Source organism: Clytia hemisphaerica, unplaced genomic scaffold, assembly GCF_902728285.1.
Source record: "Clytia hemisphaerica strain Z4C2 unplaced genomic scaffold, Clytia hemisphaerica genome assembly, whole genome shotgun sequence".
In the NCBI taxonomy this organism is placed as follows: domain Eukaryota; kingdom Metazoa; phylum Cnidaria; class Hydrozoa; order Leptothecata; family Clytiidae; genus Clytia; species Clytia hemisphaerica.
Genome location: NW_027103882.1, coordinates 264319 through 287374, shown reverse-complemented (window position 1 = coordinate 287374; position 23056 = coordinate 264319). Strand labels below are relative to the sequence as shown.

Genomic DNA, 23056 nt, shown 5'->3' with positions numbered 1-23056 from the left:
GAAGAAATTTCACTATAAAATATTTATTCAATATAAAGTTATGATACAAAGTTAATGAGTTAGAAGCTTTAGTTAGAAATTTTTAAATTTTCCTATATCTCATTGATAAGATACTAAAGTCTATTCACGATAAGTGTGCACTCTTTTTTCATTTACCTATAACTTTTGAAGGAATTCTTCAATTTTTATAAATTTGGTATCATTGGAAAGATGTTAGTGAGTGGAACAATTTGAAATAAAAAAATCTTTAAAAAAATTCTAAAAACGAAGATGAAAATGAAGAAGAAAAAAATGAAGATCTTGTAGAAAAGTGCTATAACTTTCATTTTCACTGGAGAGATTCTTTGATCTTAGGAGGTCATCACTGTGAAGAAATTTCACTAATTATTCAATATAAAGTTATGATACAAAGTTAATAAGTGGTTGACCCCAAAAAACAGCAAAAAACAGCAGAAAACAGCGTTTTTAGACGTCAATCAGCTTATAACTTTGCTTGATATCTTTTGACTGAATGATTATTTTTGAGAAATTTTTTCACAGTGATAATGTTCGATAATCAAGAACTCACTTCAGTGAAAATGATAGTTATAGCACCTTTCTACAAGATCTTCCTTTTTTTCTTCTTCATTTTCATCTTCGTTTTTAGAATTTTTTTAAAGACTTTTTTATTTCAAATTGTTCCACTCACAAATATCTCTCCAACGATACCAAATTTATAAAGATTGAAGAATTCCTTCAAAAGTTATAGGTAAAAGAAAAAAGAGTGCACACTTATCGTGAACAGACTTTAATTGGACCATGTGCTTCATCGTACTGTTGCGGAGTCTCGATAACTCAAACACGCAAATTTGTTGGAGTTAAAGAAATTTCGAGTTGTAGAATAAGGTTTATGAGGTTTTGTTTAGAGGTTCGAGTTAAAAAGACTACCGCAGTGTTTAATCTTTAACAAAAAATATCACAGACATGTGACATGGCTCAATTCAGAATTTGTTTGATGTTTTCGAAATTTGAAATTCGAATTGTTGAATATTGAGTCGAGCTCGAATTTTAAATATTTTTCGAATAACTGCGTAAATTAGTAAAGTTATTTCAAGTAGTTTATATTTCATATTAAATTGCTTGTTTTATCTCGTTTATAAAGTTTATCAGTTGCAATCATACTGTGCCAGTCATAACTTGATTAATTTCTCTATAACATGGTGATTTTTAAAAATATTTTCGCCTCTCGAAATAGTGAAGTTAAAATCTCGTTGCCTGCTCGAGAGCCGTAATTTGGTTGATTGTCTAAGACTAAGGAATGCAAACCGGAAAATTTTAAGGATTGTGTTGCCCCAACTACTAGGGGAAGTAAATATTAACAACTAATAATTACGACGAGATGGAATTTTTACAAGATCTTATTTGATTTGATTGGTCGTTAACCATTAAAGAAACAATTTTGTTACTTTTTCAAAAGAACGCGTCATTTTCATTAGTTCAAATGACCAATTATTAAAGTATCTTATAAAAACTCCATCTCATCTGGCTAAAACTAAATCTAAGAATCTCAATGAGCGATCCGAGATGCATTTTAGCATCCCTTGTCAAGGAACAAATAGCACCCCAAATAAATTGATCTGCAGTTATCCCGTGCCGTTACGCTACTACCGGGTGTATGTATGTATGTTTTTCTGCGACGGGACGGCGAGGTTCTAATTTGACTAGATCCTGACCAACTGAGGACGATGGTAAATCAGCACTTTTACAGTCCTCGATTTTGCCGGCCAGAACTGCGCTCTATTCCAAGTCGTTTCAGTCGCTCTACCAAGCTGGCACACAACGTTGTTTCAACGTTCATCTAACGTTATATGGACGTTGTGGACGTTAGATAAACGTCGAAACAACGTTGTGTGCCAGCTGGGTATCGTCCTCAAAAGTGTAAATACATAAGCTCGCTACTAGTTTAAGACGTACGGTACCTATGTAAGCTATGTTTTTTACTAACACTTACCGAAACAGACTGTTTTGATATTCATGACGTAATGCTCTCTAGGGAACACGACTGTTGCCAGTAGTGGTAAATTTAAGAGATTTTGAACTAAGGAAAAATGGTTTTAAATTTGCCACTTTCACGGTGTTTCTGTAGTAAACATTACTTTATGAATATAATGAATACTGTGATGGCTGGGTGCACGTAATCAGGTGTTACCTTTTTGGGGAGGGAATGAGTAACTAAAATTTTTAAGGGAGATGACTTTAATTTGTCTATCACAGGATATGACCAAATCCGAATCTTTTTGCGACATAATTTTCCCCGGCTAATCTTTATCTCAATTCTTTTCTCCCAAAAGACACATTTTTAGTTAGTCAGGGTTATTTTAATTAAGAAAATAAATCTACGATTGCAGTCGAAGGTGACCATTTTGGTTCTGAGTAGGTATTCTTTGATATGAACCGGACACGGGGAGTGGCCAAATGCTCTACCTTTGAGCTACGGGTAGCCTATACTAGACGTCACCCGCGTTTTCTCTACGCAGTTAACGTCTATTCCACTTTGCGACTTTGGAGCCCAGGTTTTCGGTTTTCGGGCTCCAGACATTCGATCTTTTGACATCACTTTTAACTTTCGGAGCTCCTGCAGTAGACGATCCTATCGTCTAGACTTAGGTCACTGTAAAAGGGAATAATTTGGAAGAGGGAATACCGCCCAGGGTGGAAAAATTTTCGGGGCGGAGTAAACAGTGGCGGTGGTGCTAACAGTCTTAACAGTCTTCTTTGAAACTCTCCCGCCGATTTTTTTCCGTATACCGCCATAACGCCATACCGCCATTTTTCCCGCCTTTATTATCACTGTAACGGACGATAACATCGTCTACTCCTGCAGTAGCAAAAATATCGAATTTGCGTCAATACACTTGAAAAAACTCACCAAGAAACGGAATAAAAAATTCCGGTTTTTGGTGAGGTGCTCGCTAAACTACGGAGGTTTTTTAGTAAACGTATTTTCTATTCCTAGGTCGATTATATTTAAAAAAATATGGATTTCTCTTTATTCGTCACCTTGACATTCATTCCATTCATTTCAACACAACAAATGCAATGGCGTAAATTTAAAGAAATCAGAATTTCCAACGGAACAGCAAACAGCAGTCAAATCACAGTCCAATATGAAATTTTTGTTCGAAAAAGTCCCCATCTAAATTATTTCATGACTCAATGTTACAAAAAACGTGATCAAGGATACGACCGTCTCTTATGTGCTGAGATGTGTATGGTGGCCCATAATTGCTTGACTTGGATGTATAGTGGAAGCACACAAACATGTTATAGATGTGATCGTATTTACGGGGCAATACAAAATATATTTGAAGACCAATTTACAACTGATCGGACGTTTGAGCTCTATGAGAAAGTGGTAAGAAAATTTGTTCACACTTTTTTTAATAAGAACAAACTATATAAGAACAAAATGCCTCAATGGCAAAAATATTAGGCACGAGTTAAGAACTAAGGCTTCTCGAACTATACAACAAGAAATTTCGAATAGAAAGTCACACAAAAATACTTAGAAAATGGCAAAAATAGGAAAACTTTAGACAAAAAAACTTTAGATGTTCTTATAAGAAAACGTATATTATGATAAATTTTTTCGATTTTTTTTACTGCAAAAGGTCAATAGACGATATCGGCTTAACGTGAAAACTCAGATTTGACCTCCGAGAGTTTCCCACAATGCTTTGAAATTTTGTCCGCACAAAGCATTGTGGGGAATTCTCAGAGGTCAAATCTGAGTTTTCACGTTAAGCCTATATCGTCAATTTGTTTTTTCAATTCTTCATAGAATCCGTGCAATACACATCTTCTATGCGAGCACGGCAGTCAATGCGTACCAGACTTCACGACTGAAACATACACGTGTGAAAGATGTTTCGCACCATACACTGGAAAACATTGCAATGAAACAGGTACACGTTTTTTTTTTCTTCGGATGTTGTTAACTTTTTTAGATTTAAGCCTGAAAATTTTCTTAATATGCTCTTATTTTCACCGTTTTGTGGGTAATTATGTGCGTTTTCTAGGAAATCGGGTGTTTTAGAGTACCCAAAGTTTTAAAATGTTTTTAATTTGTTCTTAACATTTTGGCCATCAAAGCGTTAATGTTCTTATATGGTTTGTTCTTATAAAAAAACGTGTAAAGACTAAAAACCCTTAAAGAGAAAAAGTTAAAAGAGTTAAACATTTTAAAAAAAATATAATTTATACAAAATCTTACAGTTTTAAGATTTGATGGCGGTTTTAGTCAAACGAAATTGACATTTACAATAATTTATCGTATATCGTTTTCCTTCAGGGCCACCGTCACCGAGTTATATATCAAAAGGTAAGTACAAAATAGCTTACAAGTTTCAAAAACCTCGAAGGTAGAATTATTTATTTATTATTGATTGGTCAAAAAGGGGAAAAGAAGGAGAACATTTTTTTGCTTATATCAGCATAATATAACAATAGACAGACACTGTCCTAATATGAAATATGTGTCTGATATGAGACGGGAACATTATTTATGTAAAAATAAAATCTTTAAATTTCCTTAAAATCACGCCTTTACTCGAAATTTTTATGCAATTGGTTCGAATTCATTAATACGAATAAAGTAATCAAATTTAAGTTGTAGAGCAAATAACATGAAAATAAAATCAGGTAAATTGTATTAACATAGTCCGTATAAAAAAACCCGTTCTGGAAGGCTTTTTTTTCTCCATTGTTTCTTACTTGAACTTACGTTGAGAAATTAGTTTGTTTTGCTCACTTTTTGATCATGTGATTAAATCTTAAACCAATCCCAAGAGGAGTACTTGGTAACGTGATCAAAAACTGAGCAAATCGATTTTTTTCTTTTGATATTAGCATAGGAAAAAGATAAAAAAAAGTTAAAACAATAAGCTTCCAGACCAGGGTTTTTTATACGGACTACTGTATGGTATTAAAAGCCGAACGTATTTATTTTTCATAACAGAGGTCAAGGCTGGTCACAATTCGACATGTAGACACATAAAGTTACATTACAACATCCCTGATTATGAAGGATTGAGACCGTTCGTTTTGCATCCGTGGAACGATCAAAGAACAATTAAAATATTGTGCTCAGGTAATAGTCAATATTTTAGTATGTCCCGCCCTGCCGTGAAATTCATTTTCTCATTTTACAATTTTTCATAGGAATTCGTTTCAATTTCGGTAGACGTGTTTTATTGGGTCCTTTTTGGATATTTATTAACAGCAGTAAATTATTAATTAAAAATATCGGAGTTTTATTTAGTCGGGGAGAAATTTCGTCACCTCTCAAAGTTTTCGTCACTTTTCCCCAAAATCTTTTTCCCCGATAAGGTACATGAAATAACGAAATTTTGGCGGGAAGAAAATTTGATGGATTTGGCGGATTTGTCTGAAATCCACCAAAATTAGTTTTTTCCCTGATCCACCACATTAAAACTTTTTCAGCCATCCGCCAAAATTTCTTCCCTTAAGGGCTCTGACCATAGTGAATTTTTCATAATTTCCGTGTTTAAAATGTGTTTTCTGACTGATGTAACCAACAAAACTATGGCATGTTATACATTTTCTGTTATACAAACTATTCCTAAATCTGAAAATTCAAAAATTGCATTGAAAAAATTTAATGAAGAAGAAACCGAAGACTTTTGCGAAGAAGAGTATTTCAACTTTGAAGAGCTTGGTTTCGGCGAAGAAAAAACATTTTGAAAAAATTTTCGCAGTAGATGGTGTATCTTTTACCGAACAATAAAAATTTTTGCGGAAAATTTTTGTAAGTGCTTCTTTGTCTCGAAATCTTCAAAATAGTGGTTTTTCATCAATTTTTCATCTGGATTTTGCTTAAAAAACAGTCATAACTTTTGACACATCTTTTTAGAAAAATTTTCCGCAAAATTCATAATAGTCCAATTCTTTGCGGACAGTTTGAAAAAAGTTTGAAACAAAAAGGTTAACTACCCATTAAAACTTAGCACTTTTTATAAAAGAAGGTGATGCAACATATTATTAACGTCTTTTTAAAGTTCAAAACGTCATTTTTGCAATTAAGTTCTTAATTACTCTTAAGGGGTTTGATTAAAAAGCAATTTATAAAGACAATTCTTTGTTAAAAGTGTTAAAGAACCTAAAACATAGCTTTAAATCAATTTTTCGACTATGGTCAGAGCCCTTAAGGTAATGAGAACATATTCTCTTATTTTAAAATCTGATCGAGGCGAAAGACACTTTTTAAAAAGCTGCTTTGAAAGGGTTTCAGTTCTACTAAAGGAAGTCTTCCAGGAAAACCTATTATCAAAAAACTATTAATGTTCCGTAAATTTCAACTTCCAGGTTTCAGGACCATTATTACATCACTAAACACGTCAAAAAATGGTGTCCGAGATTTAACATCTACAGATTTCGCGGACGGACTCGATCTAATAACCGGCGACATAAATTTTAGGGCAAATTCTTTATTCTTTGATGCGATACTAAAGCAAATAGACATTGATAACATCTATTTCAAATGTGTACAACAATCCATATATGCAATCCCGGGAACAAACATCGGAACGACCCTGGGAACGACGCATTTGAAAAGCTCCTGGAGACAGCGAAATCCGATCGAATATTTTGCCAACCGCAGAGGCTACAATACAGGTATCAAAATGTCAGATTCGAATCCTGAAGATACCATATCATCAGCATTTGCTGTTAACGGGGATTGGTCGAGCCCAGGGCTACAAGATTCTCAAGCTGAACAACGCACATTTAAAGATGTGATAGTATTGAACGATACCCGCAGATTGAGTTTCACAAATCATACTAAAGAGTGTTTTGGGAGTGCTGGTGGATACTTTGAATTTTCATTTGAGTAAAAATTTGTTAACCTTTTTTTAACTTGAGATCAGATCGTGATTATTTTCTGCCCACCACACGGAAGCTCTGAAGAGATAGGTGAAAGCAAAAAAATCTGACTAATATGCTCAAATTGTAAGAACTGCGCTCGTCTAAAAGGACTAGGAATGACAACAAAGTTGCGTGATAGTGTTTATAAAGTGAATGAGTGCTGTATCAGGAAAATTTAGTTTTTGACTTTCTAGTGGACAACAAAATTCTTGTTGTAGAATTTCTGCGGGAGAACTATTTTCCTCAGGTGGTTAATTTTCAATGGCCTTCAGAAGTTTATACTGTGCCCGTAAGAAAACTAAGACCATCTTCTTCCAGCATATCTCAGGCTTTATTTATTTAATTTTAGTGTAATTTTATTAGTTTATTTAACATTTAATATTTTAGCACAACAAGTAAACTTATTAAAGAACGATCATTTATGACGATTTCATAGATTTTTAAAATATGCACGACTTGAAGACGGAATGAAGTCTTCCAATATTGAAAATGAAATTTAAATAATACTTCAACATTTTTTTACACTAAACTATACAAAATTGTTTCATCATAAAAATATCAAAATTATCGCAAGACATGGAACAATAGAACGAGAGCGATAGACCTTTTCACAAATTACGTTACCTCGTATTCAAAAAATTGCTATGGTAATTTCTATAAAAAACAGTTGAAGACTCAATGGATTTAATCACCTCGGTAATGGTTCGGAAATGAGACAGTCCCTTTTCTGAAAATAATTAATGAAAAAATCTATCGCCGGATAAATGGATCCTCTTCAGTCACGTTTGTAAAATTTATCTATTCTTTCCTGGACCATATCTGCCTCCTCCGTTTTTCTACGTACCACTTATCAAGATCTTTAGCGAACAGTCTTTCAATCTGTTTGTCCCGTTTAGAACTGTAACCAAGAGTAGGAATACTCCGATCATTAATTGTACCACGTGTGCCTGCCGATAGACTCGGCATAGTAGAATGTCTTTGTTTTGGAATTGAATGTCTTTTGAGCTTCTGTTTTTTGCCTTGATTTCTAGCCTGATGCTTCTTAGATTTCTTTCTGTATAAATCTGGATTAGAAATCTTTGACCTATTATGGGTAGATATCCTATGATGTACTTTTATAGATTTTGTAGGATGATGCTTATGTGAGCTTTTCATCCTCTGGAATTTCAGCCGTTTTCTCAAAGAAGCTTTTTTAGGTGTCGCCAGTTTCTTTGCAGCCACACTTACAAGATCTCTTTTAGCATTAGAAATGTTATTGTTAATTTTCAGTTTTTCTTGTATAAAACCTCTATCTACCAAAATCTGAACTTTAGCGGTGTTTCCAATGGTATCGTCTTTTGATCTACGAACCGAATTAGCTTTAACAAAAGCGTGAATTGTTGGATCCAAATGTATCTGGTGTAATTTTTCAGCTGGATGCATAATATTGTATTTTCTCGTGTTATCATTAACGTTTAAATGCTTTTCATGACCTTTAGCAATAGCTTCAGCTAGGACATTAGTTAATTTTTCCTCAAAACCATCTGTTAGGTTAGCTCCTACTACTAGAGCTTTGTGTGTGATTTTCTGAATAATCCCTTTGACTCCTTCCACGGAGTTGGTGTCTTCGTCTGAGGACACTTGGTCCCGTTGTGTTTGTGGTAACTGGATATCTTGAGCTAAATCATTATTTGTTGCACCGTCGTTTCGGTCAGCTCCAGCAAAAGGCTGAAGGACTCTTATGCGGGGTTTACGCTTCCTTCTACTTCTCCTCCGCTTGCGTTTCATTTTCATGAGTTGAGCAGCAGCTGCTGATGCCAGTAGAGAGGGAGATTGAGGTAGGGGAAGAGGTGGAGGAAGGGCTGGAGGGAGAGGGGGAGGAAGTTGAGGTAGAGGAAGGGGAGGTAAAGGTGGAGGTTGAAATCCGGGAGGAGGTGCTGCTGGAGGGGCTGGCGGTGACTGAGGTGGAAGTATCGGAGGGAGTGGTGCTGGTGGAGGAGGGGGTAAGGTGGCAGCAATGACAGGTGGTGGGATTGTTGTGCTTGTTGTGTTTATGACTGGTGCTTCAGTTGGGAGAGGCTGGGAAGCTGAGATTGGTGGAGGTGGTAAACTAGGGTGGGGGAGGGGGAGGAGGTGGTGGCAGTATAACTGGAGGAGGAGGTGGTGGAGGGGGAGCTGGAGGAGGAGGAGGAGGAGGTGGAGGTGGAGGTGGAGGTGGAGGTGGAGGTGGAGGTGGAGGTGGAGGTGGAGGTGGAGGTGGAGGTGGAGGTGGAGGTGGAGGTGGAGGTGGAGGTGGAGGTGGAGGTGGAGGTGGAGGAGCCTGAAGAATTATAGGTGGCGGTGGAGGTGGTGGAGGTGGAGGTGGAGGAGGAGGTGGGGACGGTGGTGTCTGAATGATAATCGGTTGGATCTGTGGTGGTGGTGGGGGTGGTGGTGGCGGAGGTTGGGGTGGTGGTGCTGCTAGAATAATAGGAGAGGATGGAGGAGGAGCAGTTGGACTTTGCTGAGCAATCCGCACCGCTTTCTTTCTATGCTTTTTCTTCTTCTTCTTCTTGATGATGATCGGTGGGATCGGAGTGGGAGAGTTGTCTCTTAGAATGGGAGAGACAAGAGCGGGTGGTGATTGCATGATGATAGGTGGGGCTTGTGGAGGTGTGGCAGGGGCTTGAGCAGGAGCTGGCTCCCGTATGATTATTGGGGGTGGTGGTGGAGGGGGAGGTTGGGGCACTTGTGGTAAGGGTGGAGCTTGCTCTCTAATAATTACGGGTTGTGGGACTCGAATTACTTGAGGAGCTTGAGGAGGAACTAATGGATAACCTGGTGGACGTTTCCTACATTTACAAGGATGCAAGCATGGGTCTGCAGGATTTTTATCTTGACAAGCTTCATTGCAGTTACATTGTAAAGGATTTTGGTTCCCATTTATATTATTACAGAAAGGGGGGACACAACCTATGTTGCCTGTAGTGGGAACCATCCCAGCCATAGGGTTCATCGATACTCCACTCATCTGGTTGGTGGTAGGCATACCACCTCCGAATGGGGTCAGAGCACTGCCATAAGAGCTACACATGCAGGGTTGATTGTTAGGGCACATACATGATTGATCAGGACTGTAACTTGTGACTGGAAACATTTCCATACCCATTTGTATGTTGGCATTCGGATCGTTACAGTTACAGTAGCATGGTTGTTGCTGGCAATTACATTGTTCTCCACATTGACACATAGGTTGGTTACAAGAGCAAGGGTACTGGTCACACTTACATGAGGGAGGTGTTGGAGAGCATGTTTGTTTTCGTCTTTTACGTTTTCGGAACATTGATTTCAGTTGGGTGAGTAAAGATGAGTAGTCAGGCTGGGTTGGGGATGCTTGAATACCTGGAAGTTGAGCCGGCGGTGGTGGTGGTGGTGGGCCAGGGGGAGGCTGCATACCAAGGGAAACAGGTGAAGATGGGGGAGGCTGCTGCCATCCTTGACTTTGGGCAGGCATCGGAGGTGGAGCCATTCCTACTGCAGCTCCTTGACTTTGGACAGGCATCGGAGGTGGAACCATTCCTGTTGCAGCTTGGTATGGGTCGTAGCTTGGTTGTTGCTGATATGCTGCTTGTTGCTGTTGCTGTTGCTGTTGTTGTTGTTGTTGCTGCTGTTGTTGTGCTTGAAGCTGCATTTGCTGTTGAATTTGTTGCTGTAAAGCCATCTCTTGTTGTCCTTGTTGTTGTTTAAGCTGCATTTTTGCCAAATCTGCTAAGTCTTCAGCCATCCTGTCTTTGGAGCCATCGCATGGAGGACAATCACTGCATGAACCACATCTTTGTGAGCCAGTCATGGATTCGTAGAGTTTCGGTTTGAAGAAATATGTACTTGGTTGGGGATTGAAAAGAGTATCTTTGCGTTCAGCTTTTGTGGTTTCATTTAATGGCTGTGGCTTTTTCAGCATTGAAATTGATATCAATGGGACTTTATTATTGAAGGATTTAGTTCTGGTGCTTTGAGGTTCTTCATGGTTTGTTGTATTTCTAAGGTGTAGGTCATTTTTATCACCAGGTTTCAGCTCTTTTGCAAATTCGGTTAAGATTTTCTCAACTTCTATTTTTTGTGAGCTATCTCCTGAAAGTTTCTTTAGAATATTCTTGGTAGCTTCGGTCACTAAGTTATCCACTTGTCTGGTGTTTGCTGGTGAGTTTGATGGCTCCAAATTATCTAACCTAATCTCCCGGTTAACGACTTTTGATTCAGTTGTGTATGATTTTTTAGATGGATGGTAGAATTTCATTGAATCTTTATATAACTGTTTGGCCACTTCTTGCTCAAGAGCTATTTCGTCATCTTCTTGTGTAGGTTGGTTTAGATTAACATTGATTTTGATGTGGTGTTTAGCTGTTGTTGTTCTTGAATCCATTGACATTTTCTTATTGTCAATAGAGAGCTTGGTAGGTGGTGTTGTATTGTTCGGACTATTGTCTTTCAATTCAGTTCTTGTTGATTTAGTAGAATTTTCGAATTTCATTAAATCTTTGTCAAGCGTGTGGTTATGTTCTTCTGTTTTGGAAATATTGATTACATGAGATTGTTCATCATTGGGTAGAGGTGACAAAATGGCGTTTCCTGTATTGTAAGAATTAGATTTATCAATTGTTGAGTTAGTACGTTGTAAGCTCGACACATTGGACGGCTCCTCGTTATTGGTTGAATGAAATGTTAATGTTTCAGATTTGGAAAGCTTAGATTCGACGTCCTTTGATTCCTCTGAATCAAGAGGTGATTCTCCTGACTTTGGTACGTTTTGTGCATTCGTTCTTGGGTTAAATTGCAACAAATCTTCTGTTCTAGATGAAGGTTTTAATATTTGTTTGGTCGAGTTTGAATTTTCTGGTTTTGAAAGCTCAGGTTCATCACTATTCGATCCAGCCTTTGAGGTTTTCATTTCATTGCCCTTTGAATAAGATGTTAAAAGCAAATCTCCAAACTTTTCAGCCTCTGATTCCATATTTACATCTGTAATATCACTTGGATTGTCGCTTTGAAAAAGATCTTTTTCTGATGGAGAAAGTGTTGTGACATTCTCAAGCTTATTCAACTTTTGTAAGACCATATCAGCTTTGTCCATGATGGTGTTTCTCAAATCAGAGTCTGAAGGTTCTAAAGATATGCCTGTAGATTTCTTTTGTGGATGTTGTGCGGTTTGATGTATCTTACGTGATAGATTTCCAGTATTCTCTTCCTAAAACAAAAGAAATATATGTGTTCGTTCCACTTGGATTAATACACCCCTGTGTCACAGACCCGTTGGGACCCATCCTCACTGGAAAATTAAGCAAAAATTTCCTCCCCGGTGGGAAAATACCCTTGAATTTCAGCTTACTGGGAAATCGACTTTGATTTCAACCCCACCATCTGGGTTTTTTAACCTTGGAACAATGGTATTTCTATCCCCGTTAGGATTTCAATAGGGAGTTTTATCCCCACTGAGGAAAAAAGTTCCACCGGGGCTGCGAGGCAGGGGTGTATTAATGGATGAATGAATGAATGGATTGGTGAATTTTGCTAGGCTTTCGAGGTGATGTTTAGACAAATAAGCCAAAACTCCACCATCATTCCCTGCCACTACACCAAACGGAGATATTCTTCCGGGTTAGAAAGAAAGGTAGATCTGAACTGGGTAATCTCATCATTAGACTTATGATTTCAAGATCCAAAGCTCCAAAATGGTCAAATAAGACTGAATAAAAGTCCTGAATTCTATAAACCCCTCTTAAATTAGAAATATTAGAATTTTCTCGTCCAAACTTCAAATTTTTAAAAACGAGGAATTAATCAAAAGTCCTAATATAATTTGACCCAGATTGTAGTACAAAAAGCATCTACCTTTTGATTAGTGGATTCCTTCTTTCTCATGTTAGATCCACCATTACCATCAATGAAGGGGAAACTGGGTGCTACGTCTCTAACCGTAACAAACTCATCATCAGCAGAAATCTCTGGTAATGACCGGTTCACCAAAGCACCAGTTGATATATTCACCATTGTCTGTGGAACCTCTCTTGTCGAAGAGTCATCGATTAACTTATTTTGATTTGCTCGAATTACTGGAGATCTAGTTGTGATTGTTTTATTATTTTTCATGAAAATATTACCATCATGTGATTCCATCTTTGGTTTTGTGGTCATTTTAGTTAACATTTGCTTCTTAGCTGTGGTTTCAAATCGACTCATAATATGTGGCATTCGAGAAATACTGGTCACCTCACCAATAACTTTACTGTTTGGTTGTGAATCTTTTGAAGAATCCTCATCGAATGTTCTATTCCTTAATTGGTCAATATCATTTTCAATTAAATTACGACCTAGTGTTTGCCTTGATTCATCTTCATGGTCTTCAGATTGCTCCTGATCCATTGAAATCGATTCTGAACCTAGAGATCTTGTATGACCAGTTTCTTCTAGACCAGAACTAGAATCAACAATAGACTTTTTAGCTGCACTTTCATCTTTTACTTGCCCCATCTCCTCCCTAATCCAGCTTTTTAATAAGGGTTTGGCTGGATAGAAAGATGTGATGAAGTTTTGATGCATTGTTGAATCGCCAGAACCTTCAGTTTCAGCAACAGAATCAGCATCCTCCTCATCCTGCTTTTTCAAATAAGAAAAATTTGCAACCAAGTTTCTATTCTTAATATCTGTTCTATTCCAAATTTTAATCTTTGATTGACGTTTTGTTGCAAACTGTACATCACCACTAGAACCATTTGAATCAGATGAAGATATCTCATCAATGTTGTCATCACTATCATCTCCAGATTCTCCGCTCGATTGGTCACCAGTATCACCAGAAGAATTATCATCTTTTTGATCTTCATTTTGTGCCATCGAAAGCACATCAAATTTTTTATTCAAGGTCCTCTCAGCTGAATCTTTTCCAGATCTCCAAGAACCTTTATAAATCCTTTTTTCCTGACGATAGTTCTTGGTCCAGTCATTTGGCATCAATTTATTGAAACTCAGAATTTCATTTTTTCTTGAATAACTCGTTGGAGGTATACCACCTCGAACTCGAATCCTATAAACCAACCCTTTGGCTTGCTTATCTTTTTGTCTCACTTCCCCGGACCGCATTGTTTGTCTCGATGACCCAGATCTTCTCGTTGGTTTATTTTTCGTTGATAACCTACTAGTTTTCTCTTGGCCAGGTTCTGAATATGATTTTTTGTTGTCACGACTTTTAAGATAAGATGTTGCTCTTGGTTCTGGTAAAAATGTTGACAGTTGGTCCTTACCTAAAAAGGAAGGTATCATGTTGATTTCAGATTTGTTTTTACATCCTTTGATTCAGTTCTTCTTCAGTCAACTTAAAAAATGAGATTTCTTAAGAGCAGAAATATTATGTATTAAACAAATTTTATCAGAGTAGATTTTATCCTTTTCTTGGTCATTTTATAAAAGAAAGTATATAACTTTCATAGACCAGGTCGATGAGGGCTTGGTTTAATCTTCCAAATGAGGATGGAATTCTGTATGTTTGTATTTGTTCGTCCGTCTTTGGTAAATGAACCAAGAATTTTCTGTCATTAAAAAAAAGGAAAGCTTTTTCGTCGAGTAAAGTTAACATAAAACCTGTAAATATTACAAAAAAGTCTATCCAGTGCCGTTATTACATTTGATAAGTTATCTAAACTTCCGAACAACATAGTAATAAATCTATGGGATAGACCTCCGTTTAATTCCATAGTAGCTATCTAGCTCCTAAGCCCAGGGGGTTAGGGTTGCGAGCTTACCGGGGGGGGGGGATGCCGCCCGACTTTCGACCCTTGGACCCGGGACAAAAAAGGAGAAAAAACTGGGAAAAAAAGGAAAATGTTGTGAATTTTACGACCCTTATTAGGACAAATTTGACCAATTTTGACCAAAGATCTTTCCGGCGGTAAAAAGTTGAAATTTTCCAATTTCTCCGGCCCTTAATGGGACTGAAATTTGATTTTCCGATTTTTCCGACCCTTAGCGGGACTTTGGAACTCTTTGGAACTTTGAAAGCTATCCTTAAGGGCGGCACATACCGTACCCTCCATTTGCCTTAGTACCCCTCGGGCTCCTAAGCTGTGGCGTAAGGCTGAAAAAGTTCATCCAACGTGATATGGACACGTGAAATAGACACTGAGCTTTTTATAGACCCTGGAGGCAGTTTCTCGACCCCCGCCAGCCAAAAATCTCCGATCGGAATATTTTTGAATGTGTTACTCTAATGGTAAACATATATGGCGTTGTTTTGATGTTTAGTACCAACCAATTCTCAGTTGTAACCACATGTTAGTTATATGATCGTCTCTGTCCGAGTCATAAATGTTCTTTACGAGAGAAAACATAATAGCAACATAGGGGTTCGATAGAAAAAATGTAGAAAAAAAGGTTAAGATAACTAGGGCTTTATGGGCCCTAAAACCCAATTTCTTAGGAAATTTCTGAATAATACTCACAAAATTATGAAACTATGAACATTTTATGGCTACAAAAAATCAAAAAAAGTTAAGAACATGTAAAGTCTTCAAAAATGAGTTAGATGTTCTTACAAAATAAGGCGTAGACCATTTTGAGTGAACCAATGAGGGTAATCAGGACTGATCACGCTTCCTTAGTGGCTCCCTATTGGTTAAGATACAAAAACATGAAATATTCTAAAACAATAAAAAGTCGTTATCAGAGCGTAGAGTTACCCATGACCCATGATTTTATTTTATTCTGCGAGCTGGCTTATGTCTTTAACAAGCTGGCCTAGGCGTTTTTTAAACTTTCATCTAGCATGCGGTTAAAATCAGTCATCTGTCAGTATCAAGTTCACGTAGCTTTTCGTCAGTTATTTGTCAGTATCAAAGTCATAAGTTCTGTTTGTTTCAAATTTATAATCGCATACCATTTTTCAATGAAGAAATTTGCCAGATATTCGATCGTTTGATATTCTTCATAAATTCCTTTCTTTCACTTTGACTCCTTAATCGGCTCACGGTTTTATAGAATCGGAGCATATCTTCAAGAGTATATTTCGCATCATCAATACCACGTTTTGTTTTCGGATGCCGGCAATTTTTGTTGTAACGGTTATGGTTTCGTTGATCTTTGGCGTTTCTTTTAGAGCTAAATTTGTTTGAATTTGAACCACTTAAACTCGAATGGTCGACAAAGGGGCCATCTCGTTTCAAACTGTTTTTGTTCATCCTGCTCCTCTTATGATCCCGATGCCAATCCGATTTTTCATACTTAACCCGACCGTTGTGGTTACTCGGTTCCGCTTTATCGCTTATATGACACGGTTCATCTTTCGGAAGATCCTCGAAGTTCACTAAGTCAGCAAGATCATCAACCTTTAAAATCTTTTTCCAATCCATTGGAATTTTTCCGAGCTCTTCATCATTGATTGCATTGATACTGAAGCTTTGGTCTTCAATTGGTTCGATGGGTAAGATTATTTTGTGCTCTTGTAAATGCGTGATAGCTTTTGCCTGCTGTCTCACTGAAAATTAAACAAGATAAAATTGAGCAGGTAAATTATTTTATACACCTTGGGTCAAGAAATTGACAACTGAAGCCCCCTCTGTTCATTTTTTATAATTTATTTCTTAGACTTTTCAGTCTTCAACGAGGCTCCCCCCGCGGTAAATCACGACATCGTGAGTTTTTTTGTCTTTAATTACGATCACCAAATCAGTAAGAAATTTGGATAACCACGCATCCCTTTGAACAGTTCATAGCGGCTCAACAACTTTCCAAATCGGTATCACGTTTCGACCTCTGGTCACGCAATCACGAAAAGAAAAATTTCAAATCACGTAGTCACGCTAGAAAAAAATCCCTATCACGACATCACGCAAACCACTTGGGGGTCTCTTCAACAGAAAACCATCTTCAATGCAGGAAAAAATTAAAATTGTAAGAAATTCCATTTGAACAAAAGGAAAATCTAATGTGCTCGGAGATAAGTGGGTGATATCTCTATCCCATGTGTGTGTCAGCACAACGTTATTTAAAGTTCTATGGATAGCAGACAATCCGTTTAGACTCCCTCTGTATTGGTGATATTTTCCCACTGATGATGAGTCCCTGATGTCAGTTCTGCCAATAGTCTTTTAATAGTGTTCAGGTACTCATACTCATTATTCTGGTAATCCTACTCATTATTTTTCTCGGGGGCTCTCAAGGAGGAGAAGGGTTGCAGTACTTTATAGGAGGCTGTTCATCTAACGTTTCCAGACCATCTAAAAAGAACGACAAATAACTATTAAAAAGCAACAAAAAGAACGACAAACCCTAACCCTAATCCTAACTATCAAAGAACGACTTATTTCACCGACTACCATCCCTACATACTCATTACTTTTTGTTCTTTTACGTTATTTAACAACTAGCGGTTTAAAGAACGATAAATTACGCATGGGTATAAGTCTCTATATTAGGGTGAGCTGGAAACATTAGATGAACTAACTCATAGGCAAAATTTTTAAAAAGATTTTTCCAACTCACTTGATTTCAAAGGCGGTTGTTTTGTATCAATATGTTGATAAAGATGTGGATAGCGAGTGGCTTTGAAATCTTTATGTTTATGCTTTGCTTTTTCAACCGAAGAATGCTTTTTCAGTTTCTTGATCAACGCTTCAATATCATCTTTCTTAGCCACGTGTTTTGTCACGTGATTCTCCCGCTTAATATTATTGGTTCGACCAATAACTGGGGCTTTTGATATTCGACCTCTAACCAGTCCTATACGCTGCAGCTCATCAATATATCGTTTCATATCATCATTCTTGGATAATGTAACATTGGCATCATTTGGATTTCGTGGATCTTTGAGAGTTGCGATTGTTTTACCAGCGCTGTCACGAAACTGCACTGTATTTCGTTTTGTTGGTGCGACATCATTGCCTTTAATGAAACGAATAATTTGTATTATGATGAAAAAATGGGAAACGGAATAACTTTGACAAAAATGACAACTTTCGTTACATCTATAACACCCTATGTCACAGACCCACTGGGACCCCAACCTCACTGGAAAATTTGGCGAAGATTTCTTCCCCGGTGGGAATTTTCAGCCAAACTGGGAAATTGATTTTTCATCCTCATTCGAAATTCAATGTTTAAAAATTGCACTCCGAAATCAGAAACAACAATTATACTTTGAAAAAGATAAACTAACTCTCCTAAAATATGCACAAAATTGAAAGGTTGCATACTAAAAAGGTTCTCTATTAAATATGGAGTTGTAATAAAATAAAAAAAATGTGGGATTTTAGATTTTCCAGTCAAAAGAAGAAAGTTGAAGTCTTTTTCTCTTGGCTATAACTTTTGAAGAACTCTTCAATTTAGCACCATTGTTGGAAAGATATTCAAAAGCACAATGTTCTGCATTACTTTTTGTCTTTTTAAAAATGAATCGAAGATGAAAGAGAAGATGAAAAAGTGAGCTTTCGATACAAGACTTGTATTTTTACAGACTTTGATTTTTATCTTCACTAGTTTAGTTCCTTTGTTTCATAATATTTCATATTTCATCTTGGGTAAGCGATATAAGGCTGTCTAGGATTGCGGCTCATTGGTTTCAGTAATGTTACCTCTTCGGTCAGCAAAATGCCCATTGGTGGTTACTGTACATTCCACAATTACCAACACCAGTAATGAAACAGTCTTCACATCCATTGTTGTCTTTGCCCAATAGATTTATCATAAAATCGAATTCAAGAACAATCCATTCTTGTAAGGAATATTTTTTTTATCACTTTTTCCAAATTTTTTTATAATTAATTTCTAAATAAAAATACACGTGAGATAAATACCGTGGCCCATATATGACATGCTATAAACAGCATTTAATCGGGGGTAATAACATGTTAACATAACATATAACATGTAATTTATATCGACATAACGAGATAATATTTATGTCAATAGAACACGATAAAGATAATTGATATCGTCATATTATGTTAATAAGCTAACCTTTTTATGTCGACATAATGAGACAATTTATATCAATTAGCCTCCGTCTCGAAACGCGGTCAGCGAATTCTGCGGATAAATTCACAGCGAAAATGCATCCAGTGAAATGTGAGTAATGTATCATGATTCAAGTCGACTGACATAATTATACACATAATACATGTTACAAGTGCTGCCTACGGATTCTCAAGCTCGGTTATAATAAAACTATTACATGTTAGTAGCAGATCCGACTGACCAATGTTATGTAGCAGGTTGAAACATGAGTTTCTGCTGGAAAGATGCAGTTTGTTTTCAAGTTCAGTTCGGCAAATTGCATAGATCCGCAACTTTGCGAAATTTCGCATTTTTTGCGTTGTGATATTCCGCAACGTTGTGAAATTCTGCAGCTTTATCGCTGCATAATTTCGCAGCCCTAGCCTATGGACCAAAACCGGCATCGCAGGGCCTGGACCGGGGTCCCAAAATAATGTGCATTTTGAAGAATAACCCAAAAGGAAACTTTTCACCCTAGCATTTTAATTTCCTACCTAGCGATTATTCACAATCATTTTTGGAAGAAATGCTACTTTGTTCAAATATGCCAGATTCAGCCTAATTTTGCTTCTGTTTGCGAAAATTTGTCGTCATAGTTGGTGTTCATAATTGCACACTTCCATTAGGAACGTTGTGAAAAATCGCAGCGCAAGCTGAGGGAATCATTGCAAAAAAACGCAACTTTTAATCCTCGCAAAAGTTTATCCCATTAAAGTAGCCGAAAACGAAAGTGAAACTGTGAAAATGTCCGCAAATTCGGGCCCAGTCCTCTTCCGAGACGGAGGCTAATATACAAGATACAAAATCATTATTATATTATAATATAAGGTAATATTTCGATTTAACAAGATGAACGAATATATAATTATATCAACACAACGAGGGCTTTTATTAATTTGATAAATCTTATATTAACATAACGAGATAAAAATTATGCAAATATTATGATAATATTATGATTAATATTATGATAAATATTATGATAAATAATATAATAGATATTATGTCAACATAAAGAGATAACGCTCCCTCGGAGGGGATTCAAAACCGGAGCCTACTCTCTCCTGCGTTTGAGTCAAAGACTGAGTATCTCGATAGTGGAGGAGTGTTATCTCGATAGCGGAGGATTGTTATCACGTTAAAGTGACTTAAATTATGATATAAGTTATCTTGTTATCTTGATATAAATTATCTCGTTATGTTGAGATAAATTATCTTGTTATCTTGATATAAATTATCTCGTTATGTTGAGATAAATTATCTCGTTATGTTGAGATAAATTATCTCGTCTCGTTATGTTGAGATAAATTATCTCGTTATGTTGAGATAAATTATCTCGTTATGTTGGGATAAATTATCTCGTTATATTGAGATAAATGATCTCGTTATGTTGAGATAAATTATCTCTGTATGTCGAGATAAATTATCTCCGTATGTCCAGATGAACTATCTTGTTATGTCGACATAAATTATCTCGCACAATAATTATCTTGTTATGTCAACATAAATAAATGATCTCCATGTCGACATAACAATTATCTTGTGTTTATTATGCTATTACCCCCGATTAGGTGCTGTTTATAGCATGTCATATATGGACCACGGTAGATAAATCATTGACCGACATTGTCTAAAATACTCGAAAGAGCAGACCACGGCCAATTTTATTCTTTCTTGGATGGTATTAACCTTTCACGTCCCAGAGCTTTGCACTTTTTTGAAAAAAAGTTTCGCGAGATCTGGTAGTTCCGGAGATATAGCCTGCGGTGAAGTTAAGTCCTGGAGAGAACCGTTCTGCGGGTGTCTAGAACTGAAAGAATTAATTTGCTTTTTGATTGTGAAAATATGTTCCAGCTGACAAACAACGTTGTTTCAAGATCCATACAACGTGTTATGGATCTTATGCCATGGGTGTTAGATGAATATTGTTTTTGTCCCTTAAACAAGATTTCTGTTAAATAAGAAAAATGAAAAATCCACTTCGAATTTTCGAACTATTTTCACTTTTCATGATAGACTTTGCTATAATATAAGACAAATCACTATCTAAGAAATAAGTCCAAAGCCGAAGAAAAATTCACAAATGGGTTTTTTTGCCGAACAGAGTTTACAGTTGGTAGAGTTTTCCAGTACTTCGAAACTCTCCCGCCGATTCTTTTTCCGTAAACCGCCATAACGCCGTACCGCCATATTTTCCCACCTTTACCATCACTGTAACGGTCAATAACATTGTATATTTTCATGACATCCAAAAAACTTTTCCCTACGAATTCACAATTTCCAAAAAATTCCCAATTTAAAAATAATTTTTTCCAAAACATTCGAAAACCAATAAAATTTAAATTTCCTATAAAAATTTTCCTCGAGTATTATTACAAACAAGTTACCATTTAAATTGTACAAATAGCTTTTAATTAACACAGTCTAAACTATACTTTGTTTGCAGTATTATGCAAACGGTTTAAATTTCTGTTTAACCTCTGTTTATCTAATGAACCGTTGTTAATTTTCAAAGCAAACATACTGTATATAAAATGAAGTGTAAAACGAACAAAACCTAATTCGTTTGAAAAACATTCAAAAAATATTCCACCACAACAGTAAATATATAGATTTCCTTTAGTTTGCATGTTTTTCGAAAATTTTGCAACGACTTTTTCAGGCCATTGAAAATGCAAATCAAAATTTACATCATGTTAATATGAGTGTATATTGTTCATATTCTATTGTCTTGAATACGCTATAAACCACTTCTATTCTATACCAACCGAATACCAAAATGCTGAAAAAATCTTGTATCTTATCTGACATTCCAATGGTGGGTTGGCGGCTGCCCACGCTAAAGCTGTAAAGGAGCGGGCCAATATACCATCGGAGAAGGATAGTAGTCACCCTTTGATGTGCTGCATTCCCTGTCGGGCTACATGAAGCTTTTTCTGTCAACATAAAAATATTTTAATTCGACCCGACAAACACCGAAAACGAGGGCCGGATTCCACTGCAAAATTCTTGACGCAGTTTGGCGAAATTCCGTTATCTAAACCTTTCCAGACGTGTTTTTTCAACGAAGTTGTGCTTGTGGAAATTTATAAAAGCGTCAATAAAATCGGCAATAAATTAGGCTGGGACCAATTTGAATTCATCCAAAGTCATTTAGATACGGATGAAGATGTAAATGAAAACGGGGACGACAATTCCAACGAACGTCCTCGTCTTCGAAGAGGCGCTCAAATTAGACTTCCACTTCCCAGGAACACAGTTTGCTTGAATTCCTTTAATTTCCGAGCTGGCCAAGCTTGGAATAGACTACCGTTAGAATTCAAAACTATTGAATCTTTGGCTGAATTTAAAAGAAAAATTATCAAGGCCAAAATCTATTGTTCATGCAAACTCTGTTCTATATTCTAGTATTTTTAAATTTTAAAATATTATTTACTATATAGTAAATATTCGAATGTCATGTTGGATTTAATTAGTACTTGTAACTATTTTTTATTACCAACGTTAAATAAAGAACAAATAAATAAAAATAAATAAGAAAGGTTTTTGAATGTTTTAAAAATCTTCCGAAATTAAAAATGGTTCTTCTTGTTTAAACTCACATTCAGATTGGTTAAAAAATAGCAAACGCAAACGCTATTGTTTAAATGTAAAAAAACAATTTAAATCTAGTTAGAAGTGAAACAAAATGGTCCGCAATAAAGAATAAAGTTTTGCAATTTCAGAAGAAGAGATGTACGAAAAACTGACCAAAATTTATTTTTATTAAGGGTTATTTTGAAAGGGAATTTTTAAGAATCTAATCAGACAGTATTAAGCTATGGAGAGTCTTTATTCGAAGTTTATCGGGACTTAAGGCAAGGGCAAACCGATCCAAAATTTCATCCAACATGCCTTTTTTCTGATGTTGGATGAAATGTTGGACCGGTTTGCCCCGGCCTTGATTTTCGCTTCATCCAACGCAAGTTTTTCCATCAAAAATTTCATCCAACATTGGAAAATCATGTTGGATGAAATGTTGGACTGGTTTGCGCTGGCCCTTAGATCACGAGATTTACGTTTGGCTACGTTTCGAAAGATTCTTCTCTCCGCAGGGTGGAGGATTTTTTCTCCACTCTTTTATGGAGAGTCTTCTATA

General features: G+C 36.5%; 2 protein-coding genes across 2 annotated transcripts in view; one reads left to right on the top strand and one right to left on the bottom strand.

Annotated features, from left to right (window-relative positions):
* The first annotated feature begins 2999 nt into the window (after window positions 1–2999).
* LOC136808483 (uncharacterized) lies at window positions 3000–7357 on the top strand. Its single transcript, XM_067065015.1, has 5 exons — window positions 3000–3394; window positions 3821–3944; window positions 4331–4360; window positions 4997–5128; window positions 6364–7357. Exons 1-5 carry the CDS (start codon window positions 3017–3019, stop codon window positions 6888–6890), a joined length of 1191 nt encoding a protein of 396 aa, XP_066921116.1. The 5' UTR covers window positions 3000–3016; the 3' UTR covers window positions 6891–7357.
* A 59-nt stretch (window positions 7358–7416) lies between these two features.
* The window catches only part of LOC136808480 (uncharacterized), a 209915-nt gene continuing 194275 nt past the window's right edge, over window positions 7417–23056 (bottom strand). The window contains exons 2-6 of the mRNA XM_067065010.1: window positions 18498–18690; window positions 17410–17808; window positions 15806–16402; window positions 12769–14177; window positions 7417–12124 (exon numbers count right to left, since the gene is read on the bottom strand). Coding sequence (XP_066921111.1) covers window positions 9011–12124; window positions 12769–14177; window positions 15806–16402; window positions 17410–17808; window positions 18498–18582 — 5604 coding nt within the window. The 5' untranslated portion in view covers window positions 18583–18690 and the 3' untranslated portion in view covers window positions 7417–9010. The remainder of the gene's footprint in view (window positions 12125–12768; window positions 14178–15805; window positions 16403–17409; window positions 17809–18497; window positions 18691–23056) is intronic.

Bases quoted from the DNA above. Each gene is read 5' to 3' on its own strand.
- LOC136808483 (XM_067065015.1), top strand. From the start codon at position 3,017: ATGGATTTCTCTTTATTCGTCACCTTGACATTCATTCCATTCATTTCA. The intron at 3,395-3,820 runs GTAAGAAAATTT...AATTCTTCATAG, and splicing joins TTGAGCTCTATGAGAAAGTG to AATCCGTGCAATACACATCT. The intron at 4,361-4,996 runs GTAAGTACAAAA...TTTTCATAACAG, and splicing joins ACCGAGTTATATATCAAAAG to AGGTCAAGGCTGGTCACAAT.